The 20735-nt window shown below is 49.1% G+C and overlaps 5 protein-coding genes across 5 annotated transcripts; 3 read left to right on the top strand and 2 right to left on the bottom strand.

The window, feature by feature from the left end:
• Positions 1 to 655: 655 nt before the first annotated feature.
• PEX2_041470 (Peptidase aspartic, catalytic) lies at positions 656 to 3967 on the bottom strand (the record flags this gene model as incomplete). Its single annotated transcript, XM_016741422.1, has 10 exons — positions 656 to 811; positions 904 to 963; positions 1017 to 1086; positions 1786 to 1925; positions 1999 to 2117; positions 2178 to 2644; positions 2705 to 3215; positions 3280 to 3419; positions 3474 to 3863; positions 3906 to 3967. The coding sequence occupies 10 exons, from the start codon at positions 3965 to 3967 to the stop codon at positions 656 to 658; spliced, it is 2115 nt and encodes a 704-aa protein (XP_016603614.1).
• A 1596-nt stretch (positions 3968 to 5563) lies between these two features.
• PEX2_041460 (uncharacterized protein) lies at positions 5564 to 7798 on the top strand (the record flags this gene model as incomplete). Its single annotated transcript, XM_016741421.1, has 4 exons — positions 5564 to 5615; positions 5668 to 5863; positions 5915 to 6004; positions 6055 to 7798. The coding sequence occupies 4 exons, from the start codon at positions 5564 to 5566 to the stop codon at positions 7796 to 7798; spliced, it is 2082 nt and encodes a 693-aa protein (XP_016603613.1).
• A 1195-nt stretch (positions 7799 to 8993) lies between these two features.
• On the top strand, positions 8994 to 10586 carry PEX2_041450 (rhomboid family membrane protein; the record flags this gene model as incomplete). Its single annotated transcript, XM_016741420.1, has 2 exons — positions 8994 to 9450; positions 9520 to 10586. 2 exons carry the CDS (start codon positions 8994 to 8996, stop codon positions 10584 to 10586), a joined length of 1524 nt encoding a protein of 507 aa, XP_016603612.1.
• A 536-nt stretch (positions 10587 to 11122) lies between these two features.
• PEX2_041440 (Zinc finger, DHHC-type, palmitoyltransferase) lies at positions 11123 to 14079 on the top strand (the record flags this gene model as incomplete). Its single annotated transcript, XM_016741419.1, has 4 exons — positions 11123 to 11321; positions 11392 to 12735; positions 12788 to 12815; positions 12978 to 14079. The coding sequence occupies 4 exons, from the start codon at positions 11123 to 11125 to the stop codon at positions 14077 to 14079; spliced, it is 2673 nt and encodes an 890-aa protein (XP_016603611.1).
• Positions 14080 to 14341: 262 nt separating this feature from the next.
• PEX2_041430 (uncharacterized protein) lies at positions 14342 to 20522 on the bottom strand (the record flags this gene model as incomplete). Its single annotated transcript, XM_016741418.1, has 4 exons — positions 14342 to 18498; positions 18566 to 19010; positions 19067 to 20172; positions 20459 to 20522. 4 exons carry the CDS (start codon positions 20520 to 20522, stop codon positions 14342 to 14344), a joined length of 5772 nt encoding a protein of 1923 aa, XP_016603610.1.
• Positions 20523 to 20735: the final 213 nt, after the last annotated feature.

Raw genomic sequence — 20735 nt, 5'->3', positions numbered from 1 at the left:
TGGTTAGTATGTTGGCAGACCTGTAAGAAAATTATAACTCACCAGGCGCCATAACCACTCGGCCATGTTGTCGTGTGCTCGGTTTGACTGATAAACCTAATTTTGTTCGCCAGATGTCCTAGACAGCTCAGAGAAACTTCTTTCTAAGCTGCAAGAAAATCCTTTATATGTGCTTCTATCTAATAAGATTTGTCTATTTTAGTTAGTTACCTACCTAGCTAGATAGAGTCATACATATCTGTCATCTATACCATACATTGCTGCACAACCCAGGCGCCACAAGTCTAAAAAGACTCGATTTCCTTCCGTTCAACAAAACCTATACTCCTGACCCAACATCCAATCTGGTGGGTATGGACTTGTCTAACTCACATATTACTAACGGGATTTCTGGCAGTGAATAGGTTCTCTTTTACAAGATTTATGAAGAGAAAGAGAGACAGTTAATATGGGTGATGGTGGCAACAATATAATGATCTAATTTGTAAAATCATAAAGAATAACGAGAAAACCATCAATAAATCTAAACAGTAAGACAACATGAAACAAGAACAACAAAAGATAACAAAAACAAGGCGCCGGGCGAATTTCCACGTTCTCCATGTCGTAAGACAGTGTTAGTGGCCTTGTGGTTATATTGCGGCGCAGGCCACATCTAATTACCAACCGGCCCAGCGGTGGGCTGATGAGCCACCCCAACAGGCGACGCCGCGGCCTCGGCAGGCCGAGTGGGTTGGGCAGCCGCCTGTTGGGGCGGCTTGATGGGGGCGACGAACGGGACGAGCGCGCTAGCCATTGCGGTGAACTCTTGCTGAAGTCCATGTTAACTTCTCTCTGTCCGATGAAGAGATAGGGGTAATATGGGGTATGATACCTTCCAGCGAGTTATCGCTCGACTCGTACCTCTAAGGAAATATCGAGCAATTTTGCTTGAGGTTGCTGCCGACGGGCAGTAATCTCTTCCTGTTCATGTTTTATCAGTCTTGTGTCATATCTTGTTATATAGTAGTACTAACTTGTTCTCGCCGCTGGCGGCGGCGACGCTTCTTTGCGCCGATTGTAGCTGGGGTCAGGGCCTTGGTGGCCCTACCTTAAATATCTTGGGGTTTGTCACCCCTACCAGTCTGGCCTGGTCGGTTATCGGCCATTTGGAAACGTGAAGAAAGTATTTCTTTTTTTGACGAAAATAAAACGATGCAACTTATGTTTACCCGATTGACGGTAGTAAACCCATGGGGATGCGAGTTGTGTCTTATCGAAGGTAGCCTCATCGAAGGACGGAACAGTGCGCGACATGGTGTGCTGATGTCAAAAATGATGTAATTGTGTGATACGCGCTGGAGTGATATCGAGATATTCCCCCAGTACGTTTCTAAATGGGCACTTGGAACAAATCATAATTTGCAAAGAATGCAAGGTGGAAAAGAAACCCTGGTGAGCTGTGCTGTGGGGGGAGAGAGGGAGGAGGTAAGATCAACTACATTTATGTAGGGAAGGAACCTTGGAAGATTATATCCTTAGGTAATTAGGCATTCTCAATACACATGTCATTTGACATATGGATTTAGATATGAATCGATTTTGTAATGTCAATTACTTCTCTCGTAAGTCGATACATTGTGCTTCCTTTAGATTGATATACAAGTCGGCAAATTAGTAGGCTCAAGAATGGTCGGCTGCTTACGCGGCCTTGTGATGCCTTTTTATATGTATATAACGGCGGTAAAAAAAAGAATACTTTGTGTAAGAGACTTCCTATGCATAACTTTTGATGATAGATCAAACCGGCAGAAATGGGCCATAACCAAAGCTTGTGAGTTGAGGATAGGGATATCCGGCTCCGGATTGCAGTTGATTGGCATAAGAGGTTGTCGGTTATGGTTACGTTGTGAGTATAGTTGTGGTGCTTTGTGGTCGGTGTGGTACTTGTGGTCAGGTAGGTGGCTCGGAACAAGAGAAATCATATTACTATAACCGTTGTGTTGAAGTCCGGCTTACATCGGGTGACGGTAAAGACCCATCAGGGGACATCAGAGACATTACATCTGGGGATGGGAAAGACACATCGGGCGATACCAGAGACATTGCCGATGCGGCCGGAGATTCAGTGTCACGATCTGACAACTCAGCAGGCTGCATTATCCCCCTGCCTGACAGCTCGTATATCTCAGACCTACCCCTGATCGGCCTCAGTCCAGAGTTTGCATGCAACTGGTGAATCTGAGTATCGTTTCCAGAGAGTTCTCCATGCATTATTGGAGCTATGGCAAACGCATTTTCGTCCGCATGCTTAAATTCAAGGTCTGAGACACTCTGAGATGCGGGAAACTGAAGAATGCTTTGTTCAGGTTCATTGCCAGGATCCTGCTTCCTCCGGCGAAGAAAGAAGAAGACACCTAAGGCAATCAATGTAATGGCAGCCACTGCACCGATTACAATGCCGACAATGGCACCGGTGCTAAGAGAAGAGCCACTCGAAGAGGTATCAGAATCACTGGACGAGGACGACGTTGGACTCTTGGTAGATTCGCTGGTAGTGGTGGCTGAACTTGCAAGAATGGTGACGATGCTCTCTTCCGCGCCTTCATTCCAAGTACACTGCGAGACATTGAAAACCCGGCGCTCATAATCGGCTGAGAGGTATCTATCCCACCAGTCAGTCAGTGTGTTCCATATTCTTCTTTTGTGAATTTAGGGAGCTCACGCTTCTTGGAGAAACGTTCTGCCCAGTGTGTATTGTGATTCGTTTGCGGCACACTTGAGGGGGAAGTAGTAGCTCGAATTTTCGACCAATGGATACTCTGCCTGGAGGTTGAACGCATTATAGGGGAGAGTAATCGTAGCCGTGTCACCGCCATCTAAAACATCAGATAATCGAAAGGATACTTGTGCGTTTGTCTCGAGAAGCACAGATTGATGGGAGCTGTTAACGAGATATAGACCAGTGGTGCTGTCCAGCGTGAGACCAAAGGCAGACTCAAAAGCGTCCACGGCGGTGTCTGGAAGCCAAATATTGGGATCCGTGGAGTCGATGTATATGTTAATTGGGGAAGACAAGAGAGACTCTGTGTTCTCTCCGCTGTAGGTTATGGCTTGAAGGGCCACCACCAGGTCGCGTGTGACATCGTCCGCCATTGTGAAAGTGACCGAATTATCGGTGAAGCGAGACGTGTCGTAGCCAGAGAAAATGAGTTGGCCATAAACCTTCTTCAGCCCTGTGTCTATTAGTTAACTTCTAATTCGAAAGTGAATATTCTTGCAGTCGGATGGGATACTTACGGTATATAGCTCCCGCGGTGTAACTCCAACTCAGGCTGGGAATAACGTTATTCTCCTTCAATGTTGTGATGTATGAAGGGGAAGAGAAGTTTCCCAATGAGGTAAAATTCAATGGCTGCGTGTTGATACCGAAGATTCCTCTAGAATTCAGTGAGCAAGCCGCGAAAGCAGTGCCAATTGAAATGCCTCCTTACAAATAGAAGGGGTACGCTGTAGCAAACCCACCAATTGTCTGATTCTTAAGCGTATGTCCCCCAGATCCATCGACAAGCCCGATCCCAAGGGTATCCAAGCCAAACAGAGCTGGCTGCACATATCCAAGGTTCGCTTCGAAACCAGACTCTCCACCGGTGAGTTCAAAGGTCCCTAATTGACCCCACGTCGAGGTCTCGTTCGGTGTGAACATAAGACCTCTCGAAACAGCGCAATCCGACGGCACATTTTTCATCACTGCCTCCGAGCAGCCATATTGTGATAGGACAACCAATGTTGCCGGGGAGGCTGTAGATACAAGGACTCGAGCGTCCTGTTCTGGGCTGCCAACTCGAACGTTGAAGCTACTCCATGGCCCATCATTACCCTCGCTAGGAGTTACGTTAGTAACAGACTTCTAATTGACGACTTACGGGGCGAGTCTAACAAATACTGGCTGGGTGGAATCACAAGAGCCGAAGAAGACGCTCGACATGCTGTGACCAAACATAGCACAACTTCTGCCACAAGTATGAAAGAATACCGATCGAAGCCCATATTCAAGCTGTACAGAGGACAGTCCTCCTATAGACAGCCCAGAAAAAAGGTCTTCCTGGGGGAGTGGGCTTGACCAGGGAGCGGGGCTGTCGAAGCCGTATCCAAATTTTGGTAATAATAGTATCCGAACTACTCCATACGTAGTAAGACCTGGGAAATAGGGGTAAACAATTTAGCCCCGGAGGGACACCAATGGATGACAAGAGCCTCACACTACGGGGTAGCCGCTCCTGTTTAGTAGTTTTGACCGGCCCATTTTTCAGCGAAGGCTTAGCCCAGGAGATAATAGCCCGCCCAATACGAAGATTTTGTACGCATTGACCTATTGTTTAACATATTTCCTTTAGAAAGGTGCAAGCGATATTCATAATGGGACCACACTCTGTGCGGAGTATTCCTTAGCGGTCCGAGGATTTGGCCAAACGCTGTCAAGAAACGGATCGTGAAAAATACGGATTTAATATACCGCTAGGATTTTGAAACGTTGAAGGCGTCATATTGGGACAAAGTGATTGAGAGCTGTCAGATAGCTAATCTCTTAGAGAACGCATGCTTGTTAGTAGAATATAAGCAGAACCTTGTACGGAGTGCTAGAGAAATCGTTTTACCTCTGTTCCAAGCATTTTGGCTATTATTTCTCATTTGAATTAGAAAACAAACACTTATTCAATTCAATTCAATTCACGAGAAAGAGGGTTATGCTAAAGGTATTGGTAGAACGAGCCGAGCCGAGCATTCCAAGGTTCCCATTAACTAAATCCCCGTCTATCTCGTGCCTGTCCTTTTCCATAATAGACCTCGTGAGTCGTTTTGCCGTTGAGGCTTTTGTATGCATATTTTCAAAAATTTCTCAAACCTTCAATGTTGTGCTAATCCCAAGGTCTGTACGGAGTAATTTCGCCTGTGCCTGGAACGACAATGTAGAAGGACGTGTATTGATTAACTATCAGATTAACAGTAATCTGATGTATCATGGCTATGGTACTCCGTACTTGGCGATCTAACAATCTCCACAAAACACGCGAAAAGTCTAATTACGGTAGAACTGTGGATATCAAGTGACGAGTAGGAGTGACCTAAATGCCCTGTCATCTCAGCCTCAACCCATAATTGGTCTATGTCAGGTGTTATCTCCGAAGATACTGCATAATGTTGTAGTAAGCGAACTTTTGAAGGCGAGGCACATTTTTTTTCTCCTATTTAGGTGGTGATTATTGCCTAAATAGGAAATAGGGTAGGTGTCATGGCATGGCACTAGAGTACAGTATGTTGTAGTCGTTGTATTTATTGAGCAGAACCCAAAAAAAACTCACTAGCGCTGAACTTGTCAAGGCCTAAGGCGAAGCTAGCCACGATGGCGTATTCTCATTCTGGAGTATTCTTCCAAGTCAATAATACGAATCCCTTTCCTCGAGGCTCTGCGTTCTGGCAATTGAACAAAATCCCCAGCGGCGATCCACAATCCCCTGAGTTTAAGCCTTTGATTTTTGTTTGAGTCACTCCTTAAGCTTGTTTATGCATTCCGTTCGCGATAATGTTACTCTTCATTCTGCTCGCTTTCTGGGCAACGAGCTCGTGTGGTGAAGGTATGGGGAAACCAATATCTCGCTCGGAGCGAATGCACTAACAACTGCTCAGCTATTGGTATTCACGCTTTGAGAAGCTCATCCACTCCGCTCATTAAAAGCTCAACCACCGCTACAAGCTCTAGCATTGCTGTGCCATCAACCATTACCACAGGACCTGTCACAACCAGTCCAGTCCCCATTAACACTTGCTCTTACTACAATGAAACCGAATCGCGGACTTTATGGAACGATCCTTGGTGCAGCATGTGAGTTTCAATCACCATCGACTTTACATCTGCAGTTCTGACTTGATTTAGGTACGCTGGAATGGTTGACTTGGTCTACTGGCCTACCGACAACAACTCATACCCGTCAACTTTCTACGACCACAAACATGATTACACATAGTACGTATCGAATCTAGGTTTGTGCATAAGCCTTTGCTAACAAGGAACAGCTCGTCGCCGTCGGTGTACATGGTTGTCAGCACATTATATGGCTGGAATCCTTGTGGCTTGTTGGGGCCCTCGACCAGCAGAGAGGTCTTTGCCTTTGACCTGACTGAAGTTTCCACGCTTGTTCCATACACTGCCTTGACGGAAACTGCCAGACGAGCAACTAGACAGCTCTACCTCAGCGATTTGGGCGTCAAATGTTCGACCGAGTACAACAAGACGGAACTTGCGACTCAAACACACCCGATGAAATCCGATGATACGCGATGCAACCCCTTTCTCGTGGTTCCTGCGGCTGTCAAGCAATTTGGATACCCGTACCGGTTGCACTGCGGCGTTGCTAACAACAAGTTTGGTCTGTTTGACCCTCCATATGCGATACCTCCAACCGATGAGTTGATACCCACAACAACAACGGCTACCACCGACTCGGAGACTGAGAACACCACAGCCGCCGCCTCTGCATCCACTAAGGCAACAGCTCCAACGAATGCTGAGGCCACTGAGTCTGCTACCACAGCGGACGCTACTGCCACAGCCGACCCAGTCAACACCAGCTCCAGTGATTCCAGCCCCGAGACAACTGAGTCTGCTACTGCCGATCCAGAAAGTCCAGAGAGCACCAGTACCAATGATGCCAGCAACTCGGTCGGTGGAGATACTGTTGTCTCCAATCCAGGAAACACAGATACTGCTGCAGCCAACACCGGTGATTCCCAAATTTCCACAGGTGCTGCAGTGGGCGGCGATAACTCTCAGCCAACTGCTACTGCCAATCTACCCTACACAACCGTGACGGGAGCCGAGGGCCAATTCAACCCGACCGACTACACGGGCGGCGTCATGTCGACAACCTCTACACAGGTAGTTAGTCTTGGAGCAGGCGGTCTTGAGGTCATCAACCCCGACACAGGAGTAACAATTACCTCAGCCTACGGTGACAAAGTGCCTGTCACTACAGCCGTCTACAACGGACAAACGTTGACTCTAGGAGGCTCAGCCGCGACGGTTACCAATGTTGTCGTTGTGGTGTCTCCTGGTCTTGCCGGGCCAACTGGCGCTACCGACGCTGCAGGCGCGGGCGCCAACGGTGGGGCTGTGTCGACAACCTCTACACAGGTAGTCAGTCTCGGAGCAGGCGGTCTCGTGGTTGTCAACCCTGATACTGGAGTAACAGTAACCTCTGCCTATGGTAGCACGGTACCTACTACCGCTATCTACAATGGACAAACGTTGACTCTCGGAGGCTCGGCTGTGACAGTTACCAACGTCGTCAGCGCATCTCCTGATGCCGCAAGCCAAACTGGTGCTGCCGATGCTACAGGATCGACAACCTCTAATCAGGTAGTCAGTCTTGGAGCAGGCGGGCTTGTGATTGTCAACCTCGACACTGGAATCACCATTACCTCCGTTTACGGTACAACTGCGCCTATTAAAGCCGTCTACAGCGGGCAAACATTGACTCTCGGAGGCCCGGCTGTGGCAATTACCAATGCCGCCGCGATATCTTCTAGTTCTGTGAACCGAACTAGAGCAATCACCGCTACCACCGCGTCAAGCTCAAGTCATACCAATGTCAGCAGTATATCTTCTGGTCACACGGACACAACTGGCGTTACCCACGCTACAAACTCGGGCAATACGCCCATCGCAACCTCTACTACGGCACCAGACTCGGCAGCAAACAAGCTTTCGGGAGGCGTTGTTGGGCTGCTTCTGACCCTGTTGGCTTCTATCTGGGTGTAGAAAATGCAACAATATGCGATATATGATGTGGGATGCAGCACTTTGATTCAACACTTTAATTTTACCTATTTTTTCACACCCATTCCAGCTCTGCCAGTTAGGGAATTTCTTTTCAATTAATTATACCAAAAAATACTCCCGAAAAGGGACACTTGAACACTATTTCCACAATATAAGAGTGGGACTAGTTTTGTGCATTTCCTGGTACCTTAGCACCCCCTCAGTTATTTTCTCTTTCTTTTCTGTCTTCAGCTGGGAGTTTGAAGGTAAACACTGTTGCATCTGTTAAGATTCCTTGTATAGGCAAAGTGGGTAAGATGATAAGTTTCTAAGTATCCGTGCCAACAATGCGGTGGAGTGATAGTATCAATAAGTCAATACAATTACATTGAAGAAGCGATGTCAATCTGCAGCGAGAACTAGGATTAGGCGGGAAGAATCATGCACAAATTCTATGGGTGCTTTAAACACAAGATGTAATACGTAGTAGATCAGAATAGTGACTCCCCACCTTAGAATATCTTCTTGTGGCGTACGTATTCCTCTACCCCACAGTAGCAAAATTTTCCATACAGTCACACCTCATCAAAGTCAATGGATTAGCGGATGGTGAATATGCAACCCTCATTTTTGTATGTTGTAGGATATACAACATAAGCTCATTCTGGGTCTATAACCGAATCAAGCCATCAAGCCAATAGAAATACAGAAGTCACGTGTTTTACTCCACTGTGGAAAGAGAGTTTCTCAAATCCAGGGCGACTAAACCTAATTGGGTAGACTCGTTGTTTACTATGTATTATCTAAGCAGGTTTTAAAAAATCAGGCACACCCTTTGAGATTCATTTTACCTTCATAAAAAAAAAGTACTATGTACGGAGTAAAAATCAATGAGGTCATGAGATATGCATGTACTTTGTAGCCCCCTCATCAGCCACTCGGCACTCAAGGTTCCACTGCTAGGGGCGGAGCGGAAAAGCCCCAGCCGCGCGGCTGGCATTGCTAGGATTGCGTAGATCGGCCCAAAAATAACTTTGCCAATGTGACTGCCTGACTGCTTCACCTTTCTTTCATCTCTTGTTTACTCTTTGTTATATAACGCTTTATCGTTTAAGCTCCCTACAACACTTTCGACAGTTTCATGGATCCGCCTTCTCGCTCCCGAAACTAAAACAAAGACTCAACCCCAGGCAGCATGGCCTCCAACGAATACTATCACACGAATATCCCACAACCCCCCAGCTACGATCAAGCCATACCCGGGAAGACAGATCAAACGCCACAAACAGTTCCTGGAGTTGGCTACGCAAGCCACAGTTCCAACCACGACGATCCCTCAACCCCTTATCACAACCGAGAAAGTCAACAGTCACTTGCATCGGACAATGGACACTACCAGACAGCCGGACGGGCAACGGACGGCGACAATTACGCAGAAAACATACCTTTGAAGACCAACACCCAGTATGGAAATAATCCAGATTGGATGCGCCAACAAACGCAGTACCCTCCATCACCGGGGGGTCTTGAGGATAGCCGACAGCGTGATATCCGAAAGAAGAAGGGATTTTTCAGCAAGAAGATCGCCTGGGTGACATACATCTTGACATTAGCTCAGATCATCGTATTTATTATCGAACTGGTGAAGAATGGTGAGTTCTGTTCCTGCCTCGATACTACTCTAGCATTTCGGATCAACTAACAAAATCCTTCTGCTCCAGCCCAGTTGACAGGATCAGTCATTGAGACGAAACCCACCTTCAACCCGATGATCGGTCCCTCGCCGTACGTTCAGATCTACATGGGCGCACGCTATAATCCGTGCATGAAGAACGTTGAGGGCATCCAGAATTCAAATCATACCCTGGCGTGGCTCTGTCCAAATGCTACGTCGACCACAGTGACGGGAACAGGGTGTTCACTATCTGACGTGTGTGGCTTTAGCGGTGTTCCCAACCCCCACGTTGGAGGGTCGACCGATGATCAGCCGTCCCCCAACCAGTGGTACAGATTCATCGTCCCCATCTTCATGCACGGAGGATTCATCCATATTGGATTCAACCTGTTGGTTCAGCTGACCATGGGCGCGGACATGGAGCGCATGGTTGGCATGTGGCGCTATACCTTGACCTACTTTGCCAGTGGCATTTTCGGGTTCGTTTTGGGTGGAAACTATGCCGCGCAGCTCGATCCCAGTGATGGCTGCTCGGGCGCCCTATTCGGTATCCTTGCACTTTACCTTCTTGACTTGCTGTATGACTGGCCCCAGCGTGAATCTCCGGTGGTTGAGCTTATCATCATGCTCTTCGGAGTGGGTGTCTCCTTCGTTCTTGGTCTTCTCCCAGGATTGGACAACTTCTCCCACATTGGTGGCTTCATCATGGGTCTCGCCATTGGCATGACTATTATGCGGTCACCTAATGCTCTTCGCGAACGGATTGGTCTAGCACGACAGCCATATGTTGCTATGAGCGGCGGAGCTGGCCAAGCTGGCCCCGAGCAAAAGACTACCTCCTTGATTGATTTCTTCAAAGGCAAGCGAGGCCTCACCTCCAACTCGACAGAAACACCCGGCTCTACAAATGGCCCGCTCAACTTCTTCAAGGGCCGCAAGCCTCTTTGGTGGCTGTGGTGGGTGGTCCGTGCCGGCGCCCTGGTTGCGGTCCTCGTCGGTTTCATTATGTTGATTGTCAATTTTTATAAATACCCCTCCTCGAATTGCTCCTGGTGCTACCGGTTGAGTTGTCTGCCTGTCAATGGCTGGTGTGATCAGAACAACCTGCCTTGATTTGGCTTTTTTCTTGTTACCCGACGTTCGAGGTATTCCATTTAAATCAGAGCTTCGATGAATCTGTTAGCATTATGATTGTAAATAAAATTGATATATTCACATCGATACCAATATGTATATAGAAAAATATGTAGTATCCTACAATTTAGTGATATCCCCTGTCCCTAAAAATGCATACAGGAAATAGCATAGATCACTGGTTATACATAGAAAAGTCACTTGTACAAAGTATGGTTTTTTTAATAAAACCAGCTAGAAAGACATCATAAGGCCGTATAAGCGATTATTCTTGTATTATCGTGACGCTATACTTCGTGTCCCCTGGTGGCTGGGGTTGTGGCGGAGCATGTCAAAATTACCGTACTCGATTTACCGTACATCTCACCTGATAGCCTCGTCTCATCGCATACTGTAGGTAACTCAATTCTGTGAGACTTGTCTTACGCTTTCCAATGCTTTGTCAATAATGGGATCGATCCCCTCAAACTCCTCCATGTACAACCTTTTTTCCCCTGTGTCATAAACTATCAGTCATGGCCACCTTGGCCTCGTCACCCCCGACCTCGCCCTCGTGGCCCAAACGACGCCCTCGAGCATGGGCCCTCCGCTGCGAACGATACTGCTGTGCAGCAGCAAGCTGCTTTCCGCTCGCCTTTGTCTACGGCATCACCACCTGGGCAGTATACGTTGCTGTCAGCATTGGCATCAGGCCCTCACGGAGTGACTGGATTGGTATGCAGGATATCGCCCGGACTCGAACTCGGACGGGCCTACGTATCCGGGTATACTAACGTGTCGGCAGGGGTCCCAAGCTCCATCGTCGCATTTTCCCTCTACGCCATCCTCAACTTCTCATATACCGTTGCCGTCTTCACTGATCCGGGGTCACCGCTCTCTACATCTCGCGGGGCCGACCGTCACGAGTACAGCGCCCTTCCTCCTTCCGAGCACCCGGAGTTCACATCATATACTGTCACCTCGACTGGTGAATCAAGGTACTGCAAAAAATGTCAGTGTCCGAAGCCGGACCGTGCGCACCACTGCTCGACATGCAAACGATGCGTCCTCAAGATGGACCACCATTGTCCCTGGTTGGCAACCTGTGTTGGGCTGCATAATTACAAGGCATTCCTGCTGTTTTTGATCTACACCTCGATATTCTGTTGGGTTGTTTTTGGCATTGCGTCCGTTTGGGTCTGGACTGAGATCCTGAACGATACCCAGTACATGGATACTATTCTCCCAGTCAATGTAGTTCTTCTGGCTATCCTAGGCGGCATCATTGGACTGGTGCTGAGCGGATTCACAGCCTGGCATATCAGTCTCGCTATACGGGGTACCACCACCATTGAATGTTTGGAAAGGACCCGATATGTGTCGCCATTGCGCAAAGCACTAGACAGACACCGGAATGAACAGGCTCCCAACAACAACTATTGGGGCGAGCCGGGCGAGGAAAGCATATCCACCCGACTGCAAGGATATGGGAATCAGATAATCGATGCCCACGCCAATGCAATCCCAGGAGTGACCCGAGCCGAAGAGGGCGAAGAGGACATGTATCCTGTGCCGCGCCCATCAGGGCCCCCTGACGGCTCAGGCAACGGCCTCACGCCAGCGCAGCAAGCGTTGACCCGTTCATACGCCGAAATGGAGCGACAGCGCGAGCACTCCCGATACGAGGAGTACCAAAACGACGAAGACAACGAGAAAATGCCCAGCGCGTTTGACCACGGCTGGCGGCGTAACCTGCTCCACCTTTTCGGCGACCGACCGCTCCTCTGGGCTCTGCCCATTTGCAACACCACCGGCGACGGTTGGCGCTGGGAGCCCAGTGCTGAATTCCTAGAAGCGCGTGAACGCATGCGACAGCGTCGAGAACAAGAATCTACCGAGGAGCAGCAGTACTACCGCGAGTTGTACCAGCGCAATTTAGACAACAGTAATAGTTGGAGGGAAGGCGCTGCACAGCCGCAACGGGTGCCAAATCGCGGTAGCACGCCTGATCGGCCTCCGACCTCTGTGTCGATGCAGACTCTCGCACCCCGGTCGCCGAGACCGAGGCCTGGCGATAGTGATTATGGCGATGACGTGGAAGGGGGCGGGTTGTTGGATCCGGGCGCTGGCCGCCAGCAGGCTGCACGTCGTAACACTGATGAATGGCGGGACTGGGATTAAAACTAAGTCATTGTGTGTAGCATTTCTATGTAGCATGTTGAAGGCGTTGTATGTGTATCATTGTGAAATTATTTGGCATCTATAAAGCGTATCCACAGCTTTAGTATGGATATACCATATTAAGGCTTTTTGACCACTAGGACAGTATATGTTGTACTCGCTACTTCCATAACTACTGAACTAAATACTTAACTACTATTATATACAAAGTGATTTGCAGCATAACTATGTACCACTGCCCAATAACATCATCCCCGCAAAACCGGAACAACTGTCATCTTCTCCCTCCAACAACCCCGAGGTCCAATTCAACCTCCGAACATATTCCCAACTCCAAACTCCAATTCCAATCCCATACAAAAGCGCAAACCCCAAAATGTCCTCCCCCTCAACCCGCCGCCTCCTAAAAGAAAGCACCGACCTACACAAAAACCCAAGCCCATACTTCACAGCCGCCCCAATAAGCGACACAAACCTCCACGACTGGCACTTCACCCTCGCCGGACCCCCCTCCCCATCCCCCTACGCCCAGGGCCTCTACCACGGCCGCATAACCTTCCCAGCCACATACCCACTCCGCCCTCCGTCCTTCCGCTTCCTCACGCCCTCCGGCCGCTTCGAAGTCAACCGCGAAATCTGTCTCAGCATCTCCGGCCACCACGAGGAGACATGGCAGCCGGCTTGGGGTGTGCGCACTGCACTGCTAGGCATCCGCTCTGAGATCTTTGGTTCCGAGAGTCAGGGTCAGGTTGGGGGGATGGAGGGGAGTGACGAGCTGCGGCGGGAGTATGCGCGACTATCGCTTGGCTGGTCTTGTCGGGAGTGTGGGGTTGGGAATTTAGAGGCTATGAGGGAATTGTGGGGGGTTTGTCGGGAGCGTGGCGTTGAGGTTGAGGGTGAGGTTGCTGCTGTTGATGGGGGTGTTGGTGTTGGTGCTAATGCTGGTGTCGAGGGCCAGCGGGAGATGGTTGAGGCTGAGACTGATGCTCCGGCTGCGTCTTCGAGTCGGAATTCTGGTAATGAGGACCAGGATCGAGGGGATGGTGCTGGAGAGAGTGCTCCGCCTGCGGAATCTGTTCCGGGTCCTTCTGCGTCTGCACCGGTGCCCGCGGCGCAAGTACAGGCACAGGCACAGCTATCTACTATACAAGCACCGGCTGCAGCTGTTATTCCTACGCGGACAAGCTCCTCTCAACTGGATTCGACGGAGTCTCCATCTGAAAGTGTCTGGCTGGACCGGGCTATCATTGGTGTCGTCGTTGCTCTTGTCTTGTTGATATTGCGCCGAGTGGCGAACGTCGACGATTTGTAAAGGACTTTGGGGTTTTATGTTAAGCATTTTCTTTCTTTTGGCGGCTATGCGGGCGTTTGGGATTACATTACAGGAGTTGATCCATGGTATACCTCTAGATAGTTTTTGAAATCAAGTACACATCATCATTGTAGTAAACCATCCACTTGTTCTTTTTTTATTTTGCTTAACTTTTCTTGAGAAGTATGGTTAGCGACTATGTTCATACATAAGTTACATTCGAATTTGTTCGCAAATGAGTATTTCAGCCGAGGATGGACAATCAAGATAGAATCATCCACCAAGACTCCTGTAATCTCCAACAAGCTGTCTCTCCCTCGCCATCTGACTTGACGATGCCAACTTCCTCCAACCATTGCAGCATCAACACAGTCTCCCATGTACCCATGGTGGGTTTGATCATGTTAGAAATGTTACCGGCCTTGATACCGGGTCGCATCACCAGGCACCCGAGGACAGGGCCAAGCACCAGATCCCAGAGACGACGTACGAATTCTCCATTGATGTCGTACCAAAGGGGGTTTCTAGGCGGCATTTTTGTATCTGATGATGAAGGCGCCGGCGGAAGGATCGTGGCTGCAGCTTTGCCATGGACGGGGTTACCGTAGCGGTATGCTGCGGTGGGAGTAACCTCGATAGGGAAACGGAAGCGTTTCTTGTCCATCTGCCGAGTTTCATATCCACCATCAGTGAGACCAAACTTAGCGCGGGGGGCATCGCGAGGTCGCATTTGAATAGCACCCGCAGCGTAGAGGTTGATCAATGCGAGGATATCTCCGTCTTCCGCGGTGTACTCGACGTCGGACGAACCAGTGGTTCGGAATTGGAGATCTAGCATATTTGTCTTGAAATGGGCGGCACGACGCAGCTGGGTGCTTTCGACAGCACGTTTGCGGCTCAGTGTCTGCAGGAAATACTCTGAGATATCGTAGTTGCGACCCGGAGTGATGCGGCCACGGGTTGTAGAGCTGATGACACGTTCGTTGATCAGTGTCTGCGTCGCAGTGGTGATAAGTCGATCGCCAAAGCGCTGCAGGATATCGCTTGACTCATTGGGTCGATAGGTTTCTTCTGCGGTGACGATGTTTGCACGAACCCATGTTTTCGCAGCCTCGATTTGTGCCGCAGCAGCCTTCCGTGAAGCTAGCTGGGTGCGTGTTTCATCATCGACGGGTACAGCGAATGGATTGCGCGCCATTAAGTTGCGTTTGTGGTTGATAGTGACACCGTGCACAGCCTGGTACAGTTCGTCACCTGCCGTAAGCGCATCTTCACGTAGTTCGAAAACACTGTTGAATTGCTCCCGTGTTGCTGGAAGGTCCGGAGCCTGTTCCGATGGAGAAACATCGAGCCTAGTGCTTGCCCACTCAACCAGAGCAGGCCAGTCATAGCCGTCCAAATCGGAATAGTCAATGCGTGGAACTTCGTCCTTTTCATACGCCTCGAGGAAGCACTCTTGGAAATCTCGATGCATCTTCGTAATCTGCAAACGATTCTTGTTGAGTATTTGACGTGCTCGTGCTTCAATGAAAGCCGCGTCTTGATCTGGGAAAGCTTTTATCACTAGAGCCCAATCGATCACTCTTGATTCTGCTCCGCCTGCAAGCACACGAACGACGACAAGAGCAACCACCAACTTTTGTTTGAGATCCTCGGAAATGGGGCGCACGAATCGCTGTCGGCGAACGCGTTTGGGGGTCGCGGACTGTGCTTCTTTGTCGGCTGTTGCAGTGTCATCAAGTTTTGCCAGACGGCGGTCCGTAACAGGCGCACGCGAGGCCCGAGGAGCCCGTGTCCTTCTCGGTTTTGGTATCCGTTTAGGTGTCTCGTCTTTCGGAGTAGGTATCGGAGTAGGTGTCGGAGGAGGCTGAGGTAGAGACTCACGCTGGCGACGGACCTCGCTACGCCGTGCTGGTAATTCCGGTTCTATTTGAAGTTGTTTCGGAGGGGGAGGGGGCATGTCAATATCAAAACGAATATCACCCAGGATCGGTGCTGGCTTGAAACCATCCTGAATGGTTTGCCTGATAAACTCCTGACCTTCAAGTTTTGCTTCAAAGACAACTGGATGATGTAGCTCCCATTTGAGAATCCTTTTGGTCTTTTGATTGAACCTCGAAAGTAAGACCTGGTCTTTAACAGCCTTGGGCATTTCCGGTAAATCTGGTTCGTCATGAGCCAGTCTAGATAACTCATCGACAGATTCCTCAACGTTCGAAACCGGCGGTCTTGTTCCCATTGGTGGTCTCCCCCTTCTGCGTTTGGAGCACGACCCTGTGGAGAAAGTCCCAGTAGTTGAATCAAATTGTTGCATCGGATTCATCAACATGGCATACGCTCCAATGGCTGAAATTGGTTTCATCATTCGCTTAGGATGTATGATAGACTTTGGGTGCTTGCCAGGACCACGTGTACCTGTTCGAACATACGGACGAATAATCGATGTGTGCGGATGAGCATCAAGGTCCAATTCAGGGGGGCGTGCAAGTGTCATGAGTCGTTGAACTCCGGGCAGATCAGGCAGTTCATACTCTTCTTCAGCAGCCTTAACAGCCTTGGCTTGGGCTTCCAGGCGTTTAATGAAATTCGCCTGAGCCTGTCTCCTTCTTCTTGCCTCTAAGTTCACAATGGAAATGGGCTTTTGTTGCAAGTGAACATGGGCTCCTTCTTCGACCGGGAAGGAGAATCTCTGGGCTCGGGGAGGTGCACCGTGTGGTCGACCACTATTTCTGGTCAAATTTGGATCCACCTCGACATTAGCCGCAAAGAAGGGCCGTGACTCGTGGAAATCAGTAGCCAGAATCTTGCTCTGCATCTCTTTCACCAATGGATCGTCTGGTGATATGTCAGGCTTCAACAACAACGTTCTTGTTACCATCACTTTCCTCGTGTCTCGGCCGCTGAAAGTCAGCTGCCGAAGCTGGCCAGCATCGATCAATTGCTTGCACGCAGTATTGATAGTTCGCATGTCTGGTTTTTCATTGGGATGAAACTTCATCCATGCAGTGACAAAAGGATACCACATTGCAGTGCCCGCGGGGTATACACCATCAGCCTTTTCCATGATTTCCATGATGAGTTTTCTCCGAAGGACACTGATAGATCCGCCTCTCCCGATCACCAAAGGTTTAAGGGGTCCCGATTCTCCCTCTTCTGAAATCTGCATGGTTCTGATGTTGATTCTGTTCCGAACACGTGGTTTTTTTGCAGGCTTGGTGCCATGGGCGCTGAAATTGAATTTCTGGGGGCCCATTGAACCAGATCGTGGTGTCGGAATATCGGATGGACGGGGTGTCGGGGATTGTAGAGTCGTGGGGTCGTTACCACTGCGATCAGAGGATGCAACGCGGCGTCTCTTTGATGGAGTTCCAACTTGTTCATCTTCAAGTATATGAACGCTAGCACTCTTATCGCGATGGCGTGGTGTACTCGCTTTGATTGAACTCTCTTGGGGTGCCGGAACTACAGCTTCGGGCAATATCTCGTTGGCATCTTTCAAGGGTCCTTCATTACTTTCATTTTGGGCCTTGTGAAGGCGAGATCGTTTGGGGGGTCTCCCTCTTTTCTTTTCGTTGACCTTGAAGCTCGTTGATGGTGCGGGTGAGTCCGCTGACTGGTCAGGTAGAGTTCTCTTGACCCCCCTTGAAGTTGTCGGGGTAGGGGTTATGGCAGGCCCCTCGGAGTTGATAACTGAATGTGCAGCTTCAGGCGCAAGGCTCTCGGATGCTCGAGTGCTAGTAGCAGCATCTTGTACCTTGTCATCATCACTCGAGTCGTCCATGTCCTTAACAAACCAAGGTATCGACGCTAAGTTCGGTGATTTGAAGATCGCAATTCGGCTCTGTTTCGGGCGACCTCGGGCCTTACCGGCTGGTCTTCTTCGGCCGCGGGGAGTCACATACACACCAGGAGTAGGCTTGTCCATGACAAGAGCTTTATATTCAGTCCAACTCTCATCCATACCAAGCGCTTCAAACTTCTCTTGTTTTGATAATCCCTTAAGGTTGTCATGCTTAATCTTAGCTCTCTTGGCTCGCGGGGATTCCTCGACATATTCCCAGCCATAACCTTGGCTCAGCTCCAGCTTTGGTTCAACTTGGGATTCCATGGCTTGAGATTGTCTAGGTTCGGATCCGCTAGCTTCGGGTTCTCTGGCTTCAGATTCTGTGACTGATCCGCTAGCTTCGGGTTCTCTGGCTTCAGATTCTGTGACTGTGGGATCTGTGACTGTGGGTTCTTTGGCCTTGGATTCTTTGGCTTTGGGTTCTTTGGCCTTGGATTCTCTGGCTTCGGATTCTCTGGCACGCTTTTCCAGAGTCGCGCGGTTCAGTCTGCCTTTCGGTCGTCCCTTAGGTCGAAAACGGGGCTCATACTGCTGCTTAGAGCCAGGTGGGAGTTTATCGGTACGTGTACGGATCACTGCGGCTTAGTGTTAGACTCATGATAATTTCTCTTGTTGAAACAAAGGAGATCAGGGCAATCATACCATGTTGACCGTTTGGAAGTTCAACAACAAACGGATCGCTCGAAGAAAGAAGATAGTTGGGCGGTTTGACAGCCATAATCCCGTCGAGGAGAGTTGCATTTGGGTCCTTCAACATGTTCTTTGGGAATTCCTTCTTGAGGAATCCATACTCATCAAGCTGAGGAAGAACACCAAAAGGGGGTGCCACGATCTTTAGCGATTTAGCTTTCTTGGCTGGAATTTCAACGGCTTCCCATGATGCCTGGCCGGCTTCAACAAGCTTTGCGAAGTTGTTTGCCGCATAGTGGACATAAAACATGATGGTCTTTTTCATTGCCATATCTCGAACGATGGCGTAATGGCGGAGGTGAAGTGGCTGGGCCACTTGCCATAGGTCAACCAAGCGATGAACCATACTTTCAGCAGGTCTCTTGTAGAAGGACCCAAAGCAGGTCCAGTTGAGGGCCTGGATTAATTTTTGTTAGCTAAGAAAATCTTCATTTTTGCGAGTAAGGCGCTTACCTGGTTCGTGATGCCTGTTGTGCCTGTTCTTTCAATGATGTCAAAGATTTGGTTGTTGAGGTTACGATCTGGCGTCCAAGATGGTACAATGCGGGCAGAATCTCCAACATGCTCCTTGATCATATCCATCCTACCCTCCCCCGGACTAGGAGATCTTTTGCTTGGGCCCGCCATTTCCATGTCTTGGTCTTGGTCTGGAGTAAGTTTGTTTCCTTTAGCTCGCACCCCATGCTTGTTCAAGACATCGAAGTTAAATTCATGGAAAAGGGCCAGATCTTGCTCCGTGGGATCTCGTAAAAGCTTCACACAAGGATGCATTCTTTCGTATTGTGATTCGGCTCTCACACGTTGGACCACACCTATCCGCTCCCACTTGCGAAGGGCACGGGACAAGACTTTCCAACGCCAATGATCATCAAAGCCCAAAAGTCGTTTCAAATCGTTGCGTGCAATGAGTTGGTGCTCTCGGAGAATGTCAAACAAACTGGTGTTGAAGCTGTCGAAATCAATCATGTTCTTCGATTGTGGTTCCTCCTTTTTTTGATCACCGGTGGTGTGGCGGTAGAACCGCTGTAGTGTACAGAGGCTAGTTCGGGCCGTTTTTGTTTGAACAGGCCGCTTGTCGATGTAGCCCTTCTTTTGCAAAGCATCGGTACGCTTCGGAACAGACCGTTTGTCCTGGCCACTGAGCTTCACCAGGTCCGGCTGCACAATACCCTTTGACTTGCGTGAAGCGATCACCGACAGTAAGGCGAATTCAAGAGGTAGTACCTTCGACTCATCTGGTGGATGGCCAGTTATGGCAACCCAGGCTCTCTCGTCTGAGACATAGATTCGAAGCGGCGGTAAATCGGGATTCTGATCGGCGGCATCGTTGACCTTGGAATCATTGTTCTCCGTTGTTCGTGAGTCAAGCTTCTCAGCTTCATTCAAGGTGAGATGGTTCCATTCATTGTGCTGGCCAATAGAAACCTCTGGGTTTGTCGTGAGCCAGGACCAGACTTTGGCTTTAAAACGATGGTCAATGTTTTGTTTTATTTCAGTCACATCCTGAAGTTGAGTATGGAAATCATCAATGGCTTGGAGTAGATCGGACAACTTTGCGCCTTGGTGTCTGTCAGCATTCTGTTTATCAAAGTGTGTATAAAAATAAAAGCGCCCAATCAGGGCTTGAGGTGGAGATATAGATCGATATTGGGTCCGCGTCACAAGAATGCAGACTCAAACCTGTCATGAAAAAGTCCAGAGAGGGAAAATATAACAGGAATTCAATAGATTCCTTAGCCCAGGGGCTTTCGGCATCATTTCGATGACGTTGAAAAATCCACATGCGACATGACATGCGTCTCCGGGGTGAGGAAAAGTGGGTCTTAGTGAAGAGACTATACACACCTTGATTGCCGCAGAGCGCGACTTCGTTCAGCACGAAGTCGATAAGATGTTGTACGCCAGGCATGGCTACATAGCGTTTTTATGAATAGAAAGAGTAGAGTAAAAATGGTAAAAGAAAGGTGATGGGTGTGGGAGAATTAAAGCAGGATAGAAATTTTTTGAAGGGGGGGACTCGAACGCCGAACTTCCAATTTTTGCAATGCGATTGTCACGTCACGTGACCTTATCTTGCTCTATCGTAATTGATGCCTTGTTTGTAAGGCAAGCTAAATGATCC

Source organism: Penicillium expansum, assembly GCF_000769745.1.
Source record: "Penicillium expansum strain MD-8 chromosome Unknown contig142, whole genome shotgun sequence".
In the NCBI taxonomy this organism is placed as follows: Eukaryota; Fungi; Ascomycota; class Eurotiomycetes; order Eurotiales; family Aspergillaceae; genus Penicillium; species Penicillium expansum.
This window is presented reverse-complemented; position numbering and strand designations above follow the sequence as displayed.